The sequence below is a fragment of the Lampetra planeri genome, chromosome 26, assembly GCF_965212315.1.
Source record: "Lampetra planeri chromosome 26, kcLamPlan1.2.h2, whole genome shotgun sequence".
In the NCBI taxonomy this organism is placed as follows: Eukaryota; Metazoa; Chordata; class Hyperoartia; order Petromyzontiformes; family Petromyzontidae; genus Lampetra; species Lampetra planeri.
The window spans coordinates 11507933-11526862 of NC_136132.1; the positions used below are offsets into that span (position 1 = coordinate 11507933).

Consider the following 18930-nt stretch of genomic DNA (forward strand, 5'->3'; position numbering starts at 1 on the left):
TGCCGGAAAGCCCTTTGGTTGATGGGATTTGTTGAAACCCAGTTGGGTGGAGGCACTGATATGTGAAGGAGACTTGTCTGTTTATTTTCGACCATCGTCGTTCTGTACGATGGAAACGTGAAAGAGTTTGATCGTCTTGAATCAATGCTGCTGACATTATACACTCCTCCCCCCTCACCCCCATAAGTTCGTTCAAACTTATGGGATGTATGAACCAAGGCCGGATTAAAGTTCATAACTGTCAATTCAGACCTTATTGGTCACCCGTGTCCTTATAAATCTCAACGTTCATCCTACAAAGTCCTATCACAAGGGAGAAACACAAACAAATAGACAACACATGTTTTTCCCGTATTGAAACGGCTGTAGGCGGTATGGACCTGAAAACTAAATTTCTGCGTACAAGAATACGGGGTAAACTGTATGGGTTTACAGCTATGGGTCGTGTAGGCCCTAGGCACTTTTTTGTAGGGCTTCATTGATACAGTCCCTCAATTGGTACAGCTGCCCATGTAACTACCGCCGCGGTCACTCACTTTATTGCAAGAAAACACCATTTGAAAATGTTATTGTTAATTTTGCATGTTCTCCAGTGTTACATTCTCTCACCTTATGGAAAAAAGAACGATTGACATTATCATGCCTCTGCCTCTTCTTATATACACTGTGCCTACCCATGCAACTTTATAAATATATGTATTAAAGAAGATATCTAGGTAAAAAAAAAATCATAAACCCCCCCCCCCCCCCAAAAAAAGTCATTTTTAGTTTTCGTAGGCCCTTTAGTTTTCGTAGGCCCTACTGGATAATACAGCCCTGGTATGAAAACACTTTTTATATTTATTGTGGAGAGGGCAGATATGTAAACGAGACCTATTGTCTATTGATCACTATCGTCGTTGCGGAGAATATACTTATAAAGATGTCAAAGTAAAAAAGTTTATTGTCCTGAAACAATGCTGTATAATGCACTCCCAAAAGGCCGTGGGGCTGATGGGATGGTGTCACAAATTCGTTTTCGTGTAGAGAAACGGTGTCCACCTGGACATTGTAGAATGTGCGGCTAAACTGGTGATGGCAGGAGTTGAGCACTTGTATTAAGTGTAGTATATCCCTCTGATGGAGGTACATGTCTTGGTTAGCCGATGATGGAGATGGGTTGTAAGTTACATCATGAGACCTCCTTTGCCAGTACCAAAATATGAGAATAGGTTTTCCCCTTGTTTGTGGCAACAAAACAGGTGTTAAGATGTTAACACACCAAACTGAAACCTTTTACAAGGAATCATGTCTGCATTAACCACAATACTGCGAGTATACAGCCCTGCAAGTATTGTGGTTAATGCAGACATGATTCCTTGTAAAAGGTTTCAGTTTGGTGTTTTAACATCTTAACACCTGTTTTGTTGCCAGAAAAAAAAGGAAAACCTATTCTCATGGGTTGTGTTTAGATAGGCTTTAGGCGATTGTTGAACGTTAAGCTGAACCTGCCTAATGGTTGGAAACCAAATAACCGCAGGGCTGTGATTTTTTAGACATCCAAATTCTCACAAATGATCTTGTGCTGCTGCTGGGTTGGCAATGGTGCACAAGCGCAGTTAACGAAAACTGAACAGTTGACAATAGCACTGTAGCCTTAAAAGGAAAAACACGAGGACCAGAGTTAAAATATACATGTAATTGATTAAAATTACCCAAAAACGTTACAGTGTTTATAAATGTAATACTTTATGAGGTACACTCGGTGCTTATCACCTCTATTGAGCGCAATCAAACTGCCGCAATATTTTAAACATCCATAACTTATACTCTGTTTTTTTTGGTAAAGTCACGTAGGTAAAAAAATAAATAAAATGAAAACTAAATTAAATCACGACGTTTCGGGCGCAACACAAGCGTCCTTCTTCAGGTGAGGACAACGTAGCGAAAGCACAACCGCTTAAGTGTGTGATTTAATTTAGTTGTTTTCATTTATTTGATTTGATTTTTTACCTACGGTGACTTTACCGCAAAAAACCCCAAAGAGTATGAATCCTTGCAGTCGCGAAAGCTTCAAATCTAGAATCCATAATTTAGTTAATTACTGTACTGTATTGCAATTGTCTAGAATATGAATGCATAAGGCATCCAGGCCAAATGTATTTAAAGATTTGCCATTTGTTAAGGAAACATCCCAGTATATATGCCAACGTCGGGCCAAATTTTTGCGTTTTCTGCGATTTTATCAGGTTGGGTTAACTGATTATTTTTAAATAAAGGGCTTGTTTTTTCACGTAAGATTACACATGATAAGGTTAAACAGTTTAATTCAGACTGTGAAGCTAATGGAGAGTAATTTTAAGGGCGGTGTTTCTCTTGGCTGATTATATTATTTAGTGATATACTGCGTCCATGATTGGCAGTGGTGCACAAATAACACAAACTCAACACATTCGTCAATGTCACTATGTAGCCTTAAAGGACAACTATGTAATAGGCGACGTTTCAGGCAATGACCCTTTTTCCATGTGCTATGAAGGGCCATTGCCCGAAACGTCACCTATTAGTTTATTTTTCAAGACCACAGTTTTCATTGACCAATGTGTTACGTGTTTTACAATGGACCTTCATCAATGTGCCATGAAGATGGGCCATTGCCCGAAACGTCGCCTATGAACTATAGTTGTGTTCCCTTTTAAGGCCAGTGGCTATTGGCTGCTGTGCTTCCCTTCCCAAGATGCCCGCCGTCACTTCTCTGCGGGCAGCACTGCCCTGACGTCACGTGGGCACGCCGACGCGCGTTTAGAATTCGTAGCCCGCTTCAGCGCCGGCTCCGTTATCCGACTCACGCCGCCCGTTGCGCGTGCGAACTAGGAAATTAAATCTCCCCAATCTCGCAACCCCATAAACACAAAACAGCTGTGGCCGACCCGGGCGCCCATGAGGGCATTCGCAGGGCATAAAGGGGCATTCATGGGGCATGGGATGGACGGAAGGGCAATCAGGGGGAGACTGAAGGACGGTGGGAGGCAGTCAGGGGCCAAGGACGGTCTCCGGCACGGCAGACTAGATGGGCATTCGAGGGCAAGGTTTTGACAGAAGGGCATTTAAAGGGGCGGTTCTGTCAGGTTAGGGGGTGGCCCTCTGGGAGGAGGAGGCATACGTCTCTCGCAGGGGGAGTCGGAGCATTCGGGGGCATGGCTGGGCAGAAGGGCAGTGAAGAGCAGCATGTATAGGGGCAGCCTCGGAGTTGCCCCCATCAGGGAAGGGCGGATAGGGCAATCGGGAGCAGTTTCTGTCCTTATCAGGGCACACTTGACCTGTCCGCCTCTAACGTAGAAAGCCAGACGGGCAATCGGATGTAAGCTCGGCTTCCAGGACAGCGCACGCCAGAAGGGCATTAACGAAGCAAGACTCGCCCTATTATCTGGTCAAGTAATAAGGTCGGCCTGCAAGCAGAGCAAGTGGGAAGAGGATTCTTGGTAGCTGCTCCTGGCAGGGCACGGTCGTGGGAAGGAATTGGGAGGGAGAGGGCATTGTAGACGCGGACCCGGCCTCTAGCAGGGACACCCCAATGGAGGAGGAGGAGGCTGAAGCTACGCCGGCTTTGGTGGCCCACGGGGCCGCGGGCGGCTGGGCCCGCTTGGCCCTCCTCTACGGGGCCGTGTCGGCCGTCTTCTGCGTGGCCGTGGGCCACCGCCTGCTGCGGGCCCGCCTGCGGCCCGGGGTGCGCGCCGCCTGCAGCCTCCTGCTGCTCTTCATGGGCGAGCCGCTGTGCGCAGCCTTCGCGCCCGGGGCGCCGGGCCTCCTCGCCTTCGCGCTCGCCTGCCTCCTCTCCTACGCCACGCTGCCCTTCACCGCCTCGCTGCCCGCCGCCGGGAGGGCAGTGCTCATCGTCGGTACGAGGCTCGTTGTCAACAGGCCTCTCGTGGCCGTGGCTCTTGTTGGGCCACGTTGCTCGTCAGCGGTCAGCTTCTTCTCGGGCAGGCTGAGGCTGCTGCGTTGGCTGGGTCACGTAGCCCGCATGCCCAGCCAGGGAATGATGCCCAAGCAGCTTCTGTTTGGCCGCATAGAGGGGGGCTGGGGGGGCTGGGGTAGAGATTGTAGACTGATGTGGTACGGGAGGATGTGGGGGCTGAGTGGACTTGCCGAAGACCGGTACCAGCGGTGTCGAGATCGGCCTCTGTGGAGGTTCGTGAAGGACGCTGCTGCTGCAGCAGCGACAACGGAGGGCAGAAGAGCTTAAAATAACGAGCGGAGCGCTGGGCGATAAAATACAGCGAGTTGGCACAGTAGGGGGCAGAGCTGGTGCATCTGCCAGTAATCTCAGTCAGTCAACCCATGGCACCAGGGTCTGCCCCGTGACCTGTCGGCGAGCTTTCGACACTTCAAGAGGCCTCGAAGTGCACCTAGCCTGGCACAAGCGCCGTGGCGACGTCACCGTCAGTCACTTCGTGGCGAGTGGCGGGTATTTGGTATTGGTTGTTGTGGTTAACCCGCTGGAACGTGCGCCCAAAACGGCCCGAGACTTTAAGGAAAATATTTAAGTCATAGTCAGTGTTATCAGAATATTATAGGGGAGACCTTAGAAAGCATCGCTTTGTGATCTGCCAATGACATTGCTGCGGGGAGCGGTGGTATAATGGTTCGCGCACTGTGCTACGAACCCGGCCACCCGCCCTTTGCGAGGGCACCGCTAATGAACTCGATCTGTCACTGCCGGCATCTATAGCCGCGCTAATCGGGTACTAGAAGGCGACGGAATGACAACAACACCACGTTTATGTTTTTCCCCCGCGCTCAGCCGCGTCTGTCGCCGTACGGAGCCGACCGTGCTCATGAGAGGTGCGGTGGAAACACAACAAACAAGTGACTAGAAGCGTGCGGATTGATGTTGGTTAGCCCTCGTAAAAAATATATTTTTTATGTTGGCCCACGCCCTGTTGTGGAAAAGTGTTGTGGCACGGATCGCATCAAGCGAGTCGATGCCGGCCTCAGAATTGATGGAGATAACCTTTGACTGGACGCACATTGACCAGCCCTGTGGAAGTACAGTAAAACCTTGGATTGCGAGTAACTTGGTCTGCGAGTGTTTTGCAACACGAGCAATTTTTTTAAATAAATAGTAATTTGATAAACGAGCGAGGTCTTGCAATACGAGTAGTACGTATATGCTTTGTCTGCCGAGCGCCACGTGATCACAACTGATATACAGTACGAGTGCTTTGATATACGAGTGCTTTGATATACGAGTGCTTTGGATTACAAACACGTTTCCGGAACGAATTATGCTCGCAATCCAATGTTTTACTGTACGGTCAAAAGACAACTCCGCGACTCGCACCGCGTGGGACATCTGTGAAGAAGAGCTTCTTAGCTCATCGGATTCCTGGACAAATAAAGATTCTGGTTCTGATGGGGGGGCAGGGGGAGGGAAGTGGGGGTAATTTTCATCCAGGAGTGGGTATCTTATTTAAAGCCAGGACTCCGATTAAAACTTTGATCATTTGTCTTTTTAATAAATACATATCTTGAGAGGAACAAGATATACATTGTTATTAATTCTAATAAGTGGAATGCTTTCTCTTTGAAATACAAACTTGTGAAATGCCTTCAGTGTCACATTTACCCGACTTTAATCTCCCTCTTGTGTGCCTGCAGCCTGGCTCTCCCCTCCCGCCCCTCACTTCCGAAAATAACAAACACCCCCCCCTCTTCCTCACTCGCCCTCTCGATGCCTCCCCCCCCCCCCCCAGTTTTACACCGTCTTGAGACGCGGGGGCACATTCAGACGCTTTATAAATCCAAACCGCGCCTTATCTCTCGCTCCCAGGTTCCCGTTATCTCCGTCTTGCCTCCCGTCGTTGTTGTCGTCGCCACCCCGCCTCACTTACTCTCTGTCTCACCTCTCTCTGTGTCGCTCTCCATCTCTCGCTCTCTCGGGCAGCAGACGTGTGTCTGCCCTTCTCTTCTTTAGGTCCCACCATTGCTCAGCAGGCACACTTCACTATCGCAACATCATCATCATCATCATGCCCAGCACCGTCATAATCATCGTCGTCGTTGTCAGGAGTGGAGTGTGGTTGGCATTGGCCCCGTGCAAGGAGCACAATGGGTACCCCCTGTTTGTCTTCCTCCCTCTTTGGAGCCCAGTGCCCGTGCCCGTCGGCCCTGGTGGAGTTGCACCACCTGCACACTCGATATTTACGCCACTGATCATCAACATCACAATGACCATCGTCAAAATGCCCATTATTATTGTCGTTATCATCATCACAGTCATCGTTATCTTCCAGACTGTGGCTTTCATGAGAGCCAATTCACCAGTTATATGAATTATTATTCATACTTTGTTGTTCATATTTGTGTTACTGATGCTTTGCTTCACCCGCACGAATTAGAAATCAAACTTATTCTTTCAACCCAGCAGGATGATCTTGCAGAATGAGACCATGTTTCCTATTTCCTTAACCGGCCGCCTTCCATCTCGCTCTTATTTGGAGATTGTCAACCCGCTCATACTGAACATCTGTGAAAACGAGCTTCCTAGCTTATCGGATTCCTCCAGTCTAAAACAAATATTCTGATTCTGAAAGGCTAAACAAGAATGTCGCGGTGTCGTGAGCCTTCGTGTGGCGGTCTCGTTGATCCGCTCGCCGTTTCCCGTGAAGTGTTGCTGTGGGCGAGAGCTGGCGACGCATTCACTCTGTTTGGTCTCCATCTCTGCAGTCGCATTGAGGACTATCACAGTAAACTTGCAAAAGTTGACCTGCAGGTGGCCCAGCGTTGGCCCAGTGCTTGCATGTTTACTGAAAGCTTTGATCTCCCACTTGTGGAGTAAAGGGGGGGAAGGGCAGTATTCGGTTTGGAATCGATCCGATTGCGGTTTTTCGTGGGAATTTTTGATCTCCCACTTGAGGACGGTGCCGAGGTGAGATGTTAACTACCTCGCCTGGTATGCAAGCGCTCGTGGGTTCAATTCTGACCCTGATGCCTGTATATTTGGAATGTGCGTATTCTCCCCGTGGTCTTGTGGGGTTTTCTCTGGGTCCTCCGGTTTTTCCCTCCACATGTAGAAAGATGCGCCGAGAGTTTTTGGCTGCTGTACATTTCCACATGACAAGCCACTTGGTTGAGCTATCATTTGTGGCCAGGTCGCTTCTACGAAATCGCTACATAGCTCAGTAGACCTTACCTGGTAAAATATAAAATTGTTTAAATGGTTTAATTTCCGTGCGTCTCGTATCCCTTCAGCTGCCGTCTTAGCTCGACAACATCGAGGAGAAGGATGTGTTTGTTGCGGACCTCAGCACTGTTCCACAACACCGACCTCAACCACTCCACCACACATTTGTCGAGTCCTGGTGGTGATTTTAACTGTTGACATCGTTATCCCTACTCCTGCTCGCCTGCAATTGGAGCAGTAGTCACGAAGCTATCAACGGGGCCACCGTTTCAGAAGTTCCTCCCAGGTATCACCATGATCCATCGCCCCCTTGCCAGACCTCCTGTCTGATAGACCTGCCCCGCATCATCGAGGGTGATGATCCGTGAGCAGCACCCGGTTGAGCGTGGGCATGCCCACGTACGGTCGGGTTTTTTCATAGCCCAATAACCACGCCTCCCTGGATGTGTGTGTGTGTGCGTGCATGCATATGCATGCCACTGTGGGGAGCGGTAGTATCGTGGTTAACGCGCTGCTTTACGAGTTCAATTCCTGCGCACGGCCAACACCAATGACAATTATATGAACCAGTCCTGGGCCTCCCCTAGGTCGACTCAGCCTCTAATGAGTATCTGGTTTGGTTTTTAAAAACATCGCCACTGAGGAGACGAAAGCAGCCGGCATGGTGCTGGTCACCCACTCCCTCATGTACCGTGCCGGCCTTCATAGGTGCTTGCTGACCGCACTTGCCCCAACAGTCTGTTTAGGCTATACGGCTGATCTTTGTCTTTGTGCGTGCCACCAGGCTGCGAGTCGGCCGCGAGTCACGTGCTGGCCAGGCGTCTCGCCGAGCTCGGCTGCCGTGTCTTCGTCGGGGTGAGGGCCTCGTCGCACGCGGAGGCCGGCCGTATCGCCGGCGACTTGGCCCCCGACCCCTCGGGCGACCCGGCGAGCGGTCGGCCCGGCCCGGTCCACGTGCTGGGCCTGAAACCCGGCGACCCTCGAAGTGTCACCGCCGCGGAGAAGGAGGTCCGCTCGCTCGTGGGGGCCGACGGTGAGGGTCCCGTTTTCTCCCGTCACTTGTGCTTTTTCGCCGCCCTCTTAGACTCCCTTTTTGCGTCTCGGTCGCCCGCACCGATCGCCCACCCCCACGGCCAGACCCGAGACGCCCTGAGTTCCACCGCGACTCAACGCGCGTTCCCTCGGCACCGCGTGGGGCTGCTCATGCTGATGTTCTTTCAGGGGGTAGAATGGTCAGCACACTGGGCTCCTGGCATGGCAGCTGAAACATTGGGCACGTTGCTTCAATCCCAGCTGGATAACTGGGTACACGCCACAGTCGATCGGCAGGTCATTTACGGCGGGGTAAAGTGTGGGTTAAATTTCGATTTAAAGCTTTCGTGACTGCAGGGATTCATCTTCTTGGTTCTTTCGGTAAAGTCACGTAGAAGGGAAGTAATAAAATAATAAAAATAAAACATAATAAAACAATTCTCACGACGTTTCGGCCACAACGCAAGCAGCCGTCCTCAGGCGAAGAATGAGAACATTATCAAGCTAGGAGCTTATGTAGGTGTAGCGAGGAGGAGCGCCTTAACAAAAGAATGTGCATATGAAGAGGAATTTAGCATACCAATGGGCAATGAGTAGGAGGTGGGCAGAGGGGTTTCAAAGTCCCATTATGCCCATGCATTATGCAGGATCAACAGCACCACGGGGGGGCGCAAGGAACAGCGTTAATAAAGGAAAGGAATGTTAATGATATGTAGCTGCATTTACCCAACAACCACGTAGAAAACCAAAGTAAAAACTACATAAAAAACTAAAATATAAACTGATACTTACTATACTCTACAATAAGCTGAGTTACTAACAACAAATAATAACTTACAATTCTACGTCGTAAGAAGTATATAATATACTTCCATCTAAACTTTATTCTCTTAGCATATACAGTACTATATACTGCCATAGATAAACCCAACATTAAATTATATACTGTATTGCTGTAAACCACCCTATACGTTATACATTTTAATATAACACTATGTATTATTCAACTCACCCTAATGTGTATCGAAATGGTTTATTACGTCCTTCCAATGATTGCTAAGCCTGAATCCATCTTCTCGGTTAAAATTGTCTCTGTGTTTGTATATGTGGATCGCCTCATGAACGAATCTCTCATGATAGCCAGATGGCTTGCAGAGAACCTCCGTCCTGGAGAAGTCAATGTCATGTGAGCCCACTGAGTTGTAACAGTGGTCTGCCACGGCTGAGGTGTTTGTCCTACCGTGTTTTAGATCAGCTTTATGTTCACGAATGCGGTCTGAGACGTGTCGTTTGGTTTCCCCAATGTAACTGCTACCACAGAGGCAACTTAGTTTGTAGACGCCAGGGTACTGTATGTCTGGAATCACATCTTTTACAGACGGTACCAGATCACGGATTTTATGTACTGTGTTGAATCGGACCTGGATCTTGTGTTTAATCAGGATTTTGGAGATCTTTTTTGTGACCCCAGCAATGTAGGGTAAGGTGATGGTCTTGAAAGGCTCCTCAACAGGATCTTTCTTGATGGTTGGAGTGATGGCTTTGCGGATTGTGTAGTCGGAGTAACCATTAGCCTTAAGAGCTTGGCGTACGTGTTTGAGTTCACTGGAAATGTGTTCATGGTCGGAGATGCATTGGGCTCTATGATATAGAGTCTTGATGAGGGAATTCTTCTGGGATGGATGGTGGTGGGAATCCGGTTTTAGATAAGCATCCGTGTGGGTGGCTTTCCTGTAGACAGAGTGGCTCATTGAACCATCAGGTCTCCTTTTGATTAGGACATCCAAAAAGGGTAGCTTGCCATCATTTTCGACTTCCATGGTGAATTTGATGGCTGGGTGTATGGAATTGATGTGGTCGAGAAATTGGTCTAGAGCAGGCCGGCCATGTGGCCAGATGACAAAAGTGTCGTCTACGTACCTCTTCCATAAGGTCGGGCGTAGAGTGGCAGTCTGGATGGCGTCCGTCTCAAATTTCTCCATGAAGATGTTGGCTACAACCGGAGATAGGGGGGAACCCATTGGGGTGCCCTCAATTTGCTTGTAGAAGGTTCCATTCCAGGTGAAGTATGTATTGGTTAAGCAGTGTCTCACCAGGGGGGGTACCCCAGCATTTAGTCCTTGATGAACCAAGTCTTCAATGATTGCGATGGTGTCAGGCACAGGCACCTTGGTGAACAAGGAAACCACATCAAAACTGACAAGCAGGTCGTCTGGGGACAGGGCAATCCCCTTGATTGTCGATACCAGGTCAGTAGAGTTTAGTACTGCAGAGGTGGTTTTTCCAGTGAAAGGCCGTAGGATTTCGGACAAAAAACGAGCCAGTTTGTAAGTGGGGGAGTTGATAGTAGAGACAATGGGACGAAGAGGTGTATCTTCTTTATGTATCTTTGGCAAGCCGTACAATCTTGGTGGCCTAGCTGCAGAAGGTTTCAACGAGAACTGTTTGGTCTGATCAATTAATGCGGTTGAAGCAGAAATGATGTTGTTGGTTTTGGAGACGAGGCTGTTGGTGGGGTCTCTTTTTATTTTTGTATAGCTGCCATCGTTGAGTAGTTCTTGAATTTTGTTGTTGTATTCTATTTTGTCCATGATGACAGTGGCATTGCCTTTGTCGGCTGAGAGGATGACAATGTCATCCCTCTTTTTTAATTGAGCTAATTCAAAACGCTCATCTTTGCTGATGTTGCTAGCTGGCATCTTAGCGTTTTTGAGGGTTACAGAGATTTCAGATCTTGCTACGTCTGCAGCGATGTGACTCAAGCCCTTGAGAGCTACATCTACTCGAGCAATTATATCATTAACTGGTATGTGTCTAGGTGTGACTGCAAAGTTTAGTCCTTTAGCTAAAACGGATTTCAAACCTTCAGAAATCGGACTGTTACTGCGATTAATTACGACTTTGTTAACATCTAGCTTTTCAATGTGTGGGTCCGGTTTCTTGTTTGAGAGGCGGTTGAATTTGGAAATCAAGTTGTCCTTACATTTAGTCGACATAGCGGCAGCTGAAGAGGCAGTCATTTTTTCCACGTGTTCCCAATCCGATGTGGACATTGTTGCACTCAAAGATAAGTGTGATTTATAGAGTGTCTTGTCTAACTGATCTAGTTCGGTGCGCGTAAGTCTGATTTTCTCTGAGATAAGAGCTAAGCTAGTTCTAGACAGAATTCGTTTCGCATTGGAAGAAGTTACAGCAGCAGATGTTAGTGTAAATGCGTTTGGTATTACCTTAGAGTCGCGGCATCTCTTCAGAAAGGTGAGAGACTCGATTAGCTGAGCCTTCTTATCCCGGAGCTTGTTGAAGGATCTCAAGCCGACAAAGGCAATGCCACTGTCATCATGGACAAAATAGAATACAACAACAAAATTCAAGAACTACTCAACGATGGCAGCTATACAAAAATAAAAAGAGACCCCACCAACAGCCTCGTCTCCAAAACCAACAACATCATTTCTGCTTCAACCGCATTAATTGATCAGACCAAACAGTTCTCGTTGAAACCTTCTGCAGCTAGGCCACCAAGATTGTACGGCTTGCCAAAGATACATAAAGAAGATACACCTCTTCGTCCCATTGTCTCTACTATCAACTCCCCCACTTACAAACTGGCTCGTTTTTTGTCCGAAATCCTACGGCCTTTCACTGGAAAAACCACCTCTGCAGTACTAAACTCTACTGACCTGGTATCGACAATCAAGGGGATTGCCCTGTCCCCAGACGACCTGCTTGTCAGTTTTGATGTGGTTTCCTTGTTCACCAAGGTGCCTGTGCCTGACACCATCGCAATCATTGAAGACTTGGTTCATCAAGGACTAAATGCTGGGGTACCCCCCCTGGTGAGACACTGCTTAACCAATACATACTTCACCTGGAATGGAACCTTCTACAAGCAAATTGAGGGCACCCCAATGGGTTCCCCCCTATCTCCGGTTGTAGCCAACATCTTCATGGAGAAATTTGAGACGGACGCCATCCAGACTGCCACTCTACGCCCGACCTTATGGAAGAGGTACGTAGACGACACTTTTGTCATCTGGCCACATGGCCGGCCTGCTCTAGACCAATTTCTCGACCACATCAATTCCATACACCCAGCCATCAAATTCACCATGGAAGTCGAAAATGATGGCAAGCTACCCTTTTTGGATGTCCTAATCAAAAGGAGACCTGATGGTTCAATGAGCCACTCTGTCTACAGGAAAGCCACCCACACGGATGCTTATCTAAAACCGGATTCCCACCACCATCCATCCCAGAAGAATTCCCTCATCAAGACTCTATATCATAGAGCCCAATGCATCTCCGACCATGAACACATTTCCAGTGAACTCAAACACGTACGCCAAGCTCTTAAGGCTAATGGTTACTCCGACTACACAATCCGCAAAGCCATCACTCCAACCATCAAGAAAGATCCTGTTGAGGAGCCTTTCAAGACCATCACCTTACCCTACATTGCTGGGGTCACAAAAAAGATCTCCAAAATCCTGATTAAACACAAGATCCAGGTCCGATTCAACACAGTACATAAAATCCGTGATCTGGTACCGTCTGTAAAAGATGTGATTCCAGACATACAGTACCCTGGCGTCTACAAACTAAGTTGCCTCTGTGGTAGCAGTTACATTGGGGAAACCAAACGACACGTCTCAGACCGCATTCGTGAACATAAAGCTGATCTAAAACACGGTAGGACAAACACCTCAGCCGTGGCAGACCACTGTTACAACTCAGTGGGCTCACATGACATTGACTTCTCCAGGACGGAGGTTCTCTGCAAGCCATCTGGCTATCATGAGAGATTCGTTCATGAGGCGATCCACATATACAAACACAGAGACAATTTTAACCGAGAAGATGGATTCAGGCTTAGCAATCATTGGAAGGACGTAATAAACCATTTCGATACACATTAGGGTGAGTTGAATAATACATAGTGTTATATTAAAATGTATAACGTATAGGGTGGTTTACAGCAATACAGTATATAATTTAATGTTGGGTTTATCTATGGCAGTATATAGTACTGTATATGCTAAGAGAATAAAGTTTAGATGGAAGTATATTATATACTTCTTACGACGTAGAATTGTAAGTTATTATTTGTTGTTAGTAACTCAGCTTATTGTAGAGTATAGTAAGTATCAGTTTATATTTTAGTTTTTTATGTAGTTTTTACTTTGGTTTTCTACGTGGTTGTTGGGTAAATGCAGCTACATATCATTAACATTCCTTTCCTTTATTAACGCTGTTCCTTGCGCCCCCCCGTGGTGCTGTTGATCCTGCATAATGCATGGGCATAATGGGACTTTGAAACCCCTCTGCCCACCTCCTACTCATTGCCCATTGGTATGCTAAATTCCTCTTCATATGCACATTCTTTTGTTAAGGCGCTCCTCCTCGCTACACCTACATAAGCTCCTAGCTTGATAATGTTCTCATTCTTCGCCTGAGGACGGCTGCTTGCGTTGTGGCCGAAACGTCGTGAGAATTGTTTTATTATGTTTTATTTTTATTATTTTATTACTTCCCTTCTACGTGACTTTACCGAAAGAACCAAGAAGATAAAGTGTGGGTGCCTCGCATCTCTTCCAAGATTCCTGTCCAGTATGGAAGAGTAGGCCAAGTGCCTCCTCGATGGATTTTTCTGGAGCTCAATCTCCATTGGAGGCCACCACACAGTGGTGCGAGTGAGCTCTTATAGGGTCGCACCATCGTCTCATGGAATGAGAATCTTTATTTACCCGGTCGAAATCTGATGAGCTAGTAAGCTTTTTTTCACAGATGTTCCAGTAGGGGCGGTTTGGAAGTTACAACAACAATGATAGGAGTGCAAAGTATAGGAAAGGTAAGCAAATCACTAAAAATACATATGTAAAATAGATAACAGTATATACAGTAAAAGCTTGGATTGCGAGCATACTTCGTTCCGGAAACGTGTTTGTAATTCAAAGCACTCGTATATCAAAGCTCTCATATATCAGTTGTGATCACGTGACGCTCGGGAGACAAAGCGTATACTGTACGTACTACTCATATTGCAAGACCTCGCTCGTTTATCAAATTAATATTTATAAAAGAAATTTGCTCATCTTGCAAAACACTCGCAGACCAAGTTACTCGCAATCCAAGGTTTCACTGTACGCTTAAATTACGCCAATTCCGAAGCTTGGACAAGGCAGCAAAACAACAGCACAACCAGTGCCAGACCACACCACGACAACACGCAGCCCCTCAATACAACGTGCACGACCCCCCACACGTGCAGGCATTGCCCAACTCCGTGTTCGCTCGCGCTCGGCGTGACTGTGACCGCGTGTCCCGTGCAGGTCTGTGGGGGCTCGTGGTCGTGGCGGCCGCCGACGGCCGTGCCCCGTGCGGCGTGGGGATGCTCTCGGAGGTGCCCGACGTCGGGGCCTACCGGCGTGGCCTGGAGCGCGGCCTTCTGGCCCCCATGGAGCTGGCGGGGGTCTTTCTGCCACTCGTGCGACGGGCCTGCGGGAGGGTGGTGTTTGTGGGGCCTGGCGCTGGTACGGGTCGGGGGTCAGGTGTCGGGGGGTCGCAGTAACGGTCTAAAATAAAAGAAACTATTTTTATTCCGATTCTCTCTAGGGCACGTGCCTGCGGAGAGCTGATTGTAACGTGATGCAACCATCACTATCGGCGCAGCAACTTGGAGGTTGGGAGTTGAACGTTGCCGGAAAGAGATGTAGATGACAACAAGGAAGAATCTGAATATTTAACGAGACTGGAGGAATCTGATGAGCTATGAAGCTCTTTTACACATCTGTCCAGTAGGGGCGGGTCAGAACGTTACAACAACAAACAATACGAAAACAAAATAGGAGTGCAATTTATAGGAAAGGTAACAAATCACTTAAAAATATATACAAATAAAACTGAACAATTATTTTGTATCTTACCACGTAAGGCCCACTGAGCTATGTAGCTTTTTTTCAGAAGCAACTTGACCACAAATGACAGCTCAACGAAGTGGCTTATCATGTGGAAATGTAGAGCAGTCAAATACTCTAAACGCATGATGTTGATCTTTTATTTGGAGGGAAAAGCCTGATGACCAGGAAAAAAATCCACACGACCACAGGGAGAACACGCAAACTTTAAATATACAGCAGGCGTCAGGGTCGGGATCAAACCCACGACCTCCTGCATACCAGGCGAGATAGTTAACATCTCACCACCGTGGCGCCCACTACGAGCATCATCGCCGCGCTAATCGGGTACTAGAGGGGAATCTATGTCTTGCGTACGGCAATATGTTGGGGAACTAGATGCCAATTTCCAGATCTGCTAGCCGTGAAGAGAGAGAAAGTTCACATCGTTTTGTTATTCCTCCTGGTTTACTATATCGTCCATAGTTTCGGTCACATTTTATTTTTGGGTTATATTTAAAATTTTCACTAACTTGCCAACAATTTTTTTTCTAGCATTCATCTGTTGTTTTGTGCCGTCTACCTTGTGGTTGCCTGCCAAGGCGATTCAAAAGTCCTATTGGGCCCTCGGGAAGAAAAATGTTCCCCACGATTTATCCTGAACGTTCTAACCGGCTTGCTTTTCTCTACTGTGTCCCCCCCGCCCCTCACCCCGCTGTCACTCTTAAGCGGTCGAGGCGCCAGCGGGCGGCCCGCAGGCGGTGGCAGCGGCGGCGCTGGCTGCGTTCTGCGTGGCGCTGCGGGGACGGCTGGGCTCCGAGGGCACGCACGTGTGCGGGGTCGAGGTGCCAGGTGGGTGTGCGGGGTCGAGGTGCCAGGTGGGTGGGGGCACGCGGCACCGCTCGCGGCCTTCCCGCGAGACGTAAGCCGCCCTCATCCAGCAGTGGATTGAGAAAGGGGGCCACGCATCTCGCTTATGTTCCCGTCAAGGAGCATAAACCATCACGCGAACATCCTCACCCACAGCGGCTTTTGGCTAGCCATTGGACAAAGACGGTCACTGCATCGCGCCCTTGCGGGTGCGCTTCTGCGGCCGTCTGGAACGATATTAGGAAGCCACTGGAGCTGTGCACATTTAAATCTAGATTTAAAACTAATTTCTTTTTTAAAAATATGTCTTTAGTTTGTTGTCCTTCCCCCACACCTCCAATTAGCACGCTTGGCTACATGTGGTGCTAAATAAGTTCAACATACATACCTACATACGCGTTACGGTACGAGATTAGACCGATGTTTAACACGCGACTCGCTCCCGCGGGATGCTGCGCGAGAGTGCCTGGACACGTGCGTTGAGGTCGTTTTGCAGAAAAATTGTCTCTTGTTGGGGATGGAGCGGAGGGGGTGGACGTGTTTCAGGGCAGAGGGAGGGCACACGTGATGATGGGCGGAGGAGGAGTGGATATTAAAGACTTCCCGCGGTGAACGTTTTGCAAAGTGAGCCGTTCGCCCGACGCAAGAGTCCCACAGATTACATCGCACAGTTCAATATCGCTGGCAGCCATGTTAAGTATAAACATTAATAACGCCCCCCCCACTACGACATGGCTTGGGTCAGCCAAGTCCGGGCCTGCCCAGGAGATAACGCATCCCATTGGGCTTTCACCTGCAACGATAATAAAGGACATTTGAGTGAAGTGTAATAGCCCATTAGCGCGGATGCAATTTGGGTTAATGTCGCACTCAGCAAGCATTCCCTAAGTGGTCCTGCAATGACGCGTCGATTGAACTCGAGTCGTGCGCTCGCAATGCTTGTAGCGTACGTGCGTCCTGCTCGCAAGAAGCCGCCTCTGCGTTATTACTCCGATCGTGATTGTGCAAGTGATGCTAAACTCAAACTACAAACTAAAAATTTTTATCATTTTACCAGGTAAGGCCCACTGAGGTGTATAGCTCTTTTTTCAGAAGCGTCCTGCCCAGAAATGCTGTCCCAACGAAGTGGCTTCTCATGTGGAAATGGATATCAGCCAAATACTCTCAATGCACGTTGATTCTAAATGTGGAGGGAAAAATTCGGGAGAAAAATCCACATGACCATGGAGAGAACATGCAAACTCCAAATATACAGGTGTCATGGTCAGGATCGAACCCACGACCTCCTGCATACCAGGCGAGGTAGTTAGCATCTCACCGCCGTGGCACGCCTGTTAGATTCATTCCAATGGCCCGAACTAAACTATAGAAATAAACGACCCCCGACCCCGTTACCAAGTTTAAGCAGAGTTACCTTGAAATTATTTTTTAAAAACGGGACAAATAATCGAATCATAACCATGAATCGTAATACACCAAATCGCTGGGTGGGTGGGAGGATCGGTGGGTGAGTTAGCGATCATCTCGTGTCCGTTACGCGGTACTCGCGCTACAGTCTCTGACGAATGCACAGCGGTCTGACTCTCGGCCACTCTGGCATCGGCAGATTCCTCCGGCAGCGAGTGGGACCCTCTCCGTCCATGCGGCCGGGCAAGGCCGCCTCAGGAGGCCTCGGCGGAGGCCACCGAAGAGGGCCCACCAGCGGGCGTGGCCGAGACGGTGGCGGCCCTGCTGTCCAAGCGACCCGCTCAGAGGTACCCGCTGCCCAGCGGGGAAGGCCTCCTCGGCCACGCGTGGGCTCTCGCCCGCCGGGCGTCCGGCCTGGCGGCGTGACGTGCTTGGGGCCCATCGGAGGTTCACGAACTCTTACTGTGCCTGCGCTGCACAGCCGCCACCGACCCGTCGCTGAGCCTGCCCGGAAAGGAACGCTCGCGCGTCGTCGAGCCGAGCGCATCGCTTCGTGGCGGCGATGGCGCTCTTCATGCAGGACGCCGCGGCTGCAAGGCCGCACACACGCGCAGCGACGGTGCGTGCAGAACGCGACGTATGGACGGCAAAGAGTGCCATTGTGTCCAGTGGATCAGTCCTCCCCGTGTGTCGTCGTATGAAACTCGTGGGTGTTTTTTTTGTCCCCCCCCGGCCTGCACTATCCTTTTGTCACGGTGCGATTCGTGAAGTTGGCCTTAAGCGGGAGATGCCGTCGACCGTTCACGTCGCTTCTGCCGCCGCGTTGGCCCCGGTGGCATCGCAGCTTCGTCTCTGAGGACGGCTCGGGTGAAAGCTTCCCTTCGGAACGGGTGCCGCGTGGACCCGGTGCAAGCGAGGCCCGTGGTCCAGGAATCCGGGGGCCGTGCCCACTACACTCCACAGCAAGCCAGGCTTGGCTTGCTGTCCAGTGGTGGTGGGAACGTGGCATGATGCAAGAGCCATAGACGCAAACTTGTGTGCCGATGTCGTCGTGCGCAAGGCACAAGTTGCAAACGTGACCGTGCTGTGTATGGCAGCGCTGGCAGCGCTGCCAGTTAAGAGTCGGTTGATCGTCCTTCGAGTCGTGAATAAAATGCACACTTTGTCGGAAATAATCAATGGTCGTCCTTTGTGAGAGTGATAATGTGCCATAGCAATGTGGAATTTCCACTGTGACTCGGGGGGCCACTAATAGAGATGATCATGATGACGACCACATTTCGCGTTCGTGTGGACGAGTGGAGGGGAGACGTTGAGCGAGGCTGCGGTGGACTTCCAGTAATGGACGAAGATGACCAGAAGAGGGCACCATTGCATCAGGAAGGCAAGGTCTCCTCCCTGGGAGTTGGACACGTGCGGTGATGAACCAGATACACGTACGGTGATGCACTGGATACACGTGCGGTGATGAACCAGATACACGTGCGGTGATGCATGAGTTTCACTTGTAGTTACTGGCCATTGTCAACACTCAGGTGCATTAACTATTTAAATATTCTTATA

General features: G+C 49.1%; 1 protein-coding gene across 3 annotated transcripts; it reads left to right on the forward strand.

Moving 5' to 3' along the window:
- The first annotated feature begins 2844 nt into the window (after positions 1 to 2844).
- LOC144727755 (17-beta-hydroxysteroid dehydrogenase type 2-like) lies at positions 2845 to 18542 on the forward strand. Of its 3 annotated transcripts, none has more exons than XM_078606812.1 (5): positions 2847 to 3878; positions 7950 to 8198; positions 14527 to 14727; positions 15820 to 15968; positions 17567 to 18542. In XM_078606812.1, the coding sequence occupies exons 1-5, from the start codon at positions 3554 to 3556 to the stop codon at positions 17867 to 17869; spliced, it is 1227 nt and encodes a 408-aa protein (XP_078462938.1). In that variant the 5' UTR covers positions 2847 to 3553; the 3' UTR covers positions 17870 to 18542. The 3 variants fall into 3 exon arrangements, with proteins under 3 accessions (XP_078462940.1, XP_078462938.1, XP_078462939.1); XM_078606813.1 differs by having other exon boundaries at positions 2848 to 3878; positions 15820 to 15942; XM_078606814.1 differs by lacking the exons at positions 14527 to 14727; positions 15820 to 15968; positions 17567 to 18542 and adding an exon at positions 13762 to 14518 and having other exon boundaries at positions 2845 to 3878; positions 7950 to 8509.
- The last annotated feature ends 388 nt before the right edge of the window (positions 18543 to 18930 follow it).

What these genes read in the sequence shown, in the direction of transcription:
- LOC144727755 (XM_078606812.1), top strand. Translation starts at nt 3,554, where the DNA reads ATGGAGGAGGAGGAGGCTGAAGCTACGCCGGCTTTGGTGGCCCACGGG. An exon ending in CTCGCTCGTGGGGGCCGACG is followed by an intron (nt 8,199 to 14,526) that starts GTGAGGGTCCCG and finishes TGTCCCGTGCAG; the next exon opens with GTCTGTGGGGGCTCGTGGTC. An exon ending in GTTTGTGGGGCCTGGCGCTG is followed by an intron (nt 14,728 to 15,819) that starts GTACGGGTCGGG and finishes GTCACTCTTAAG; the next exon opens with CGGTCGAGGCGCCAGCGGGC.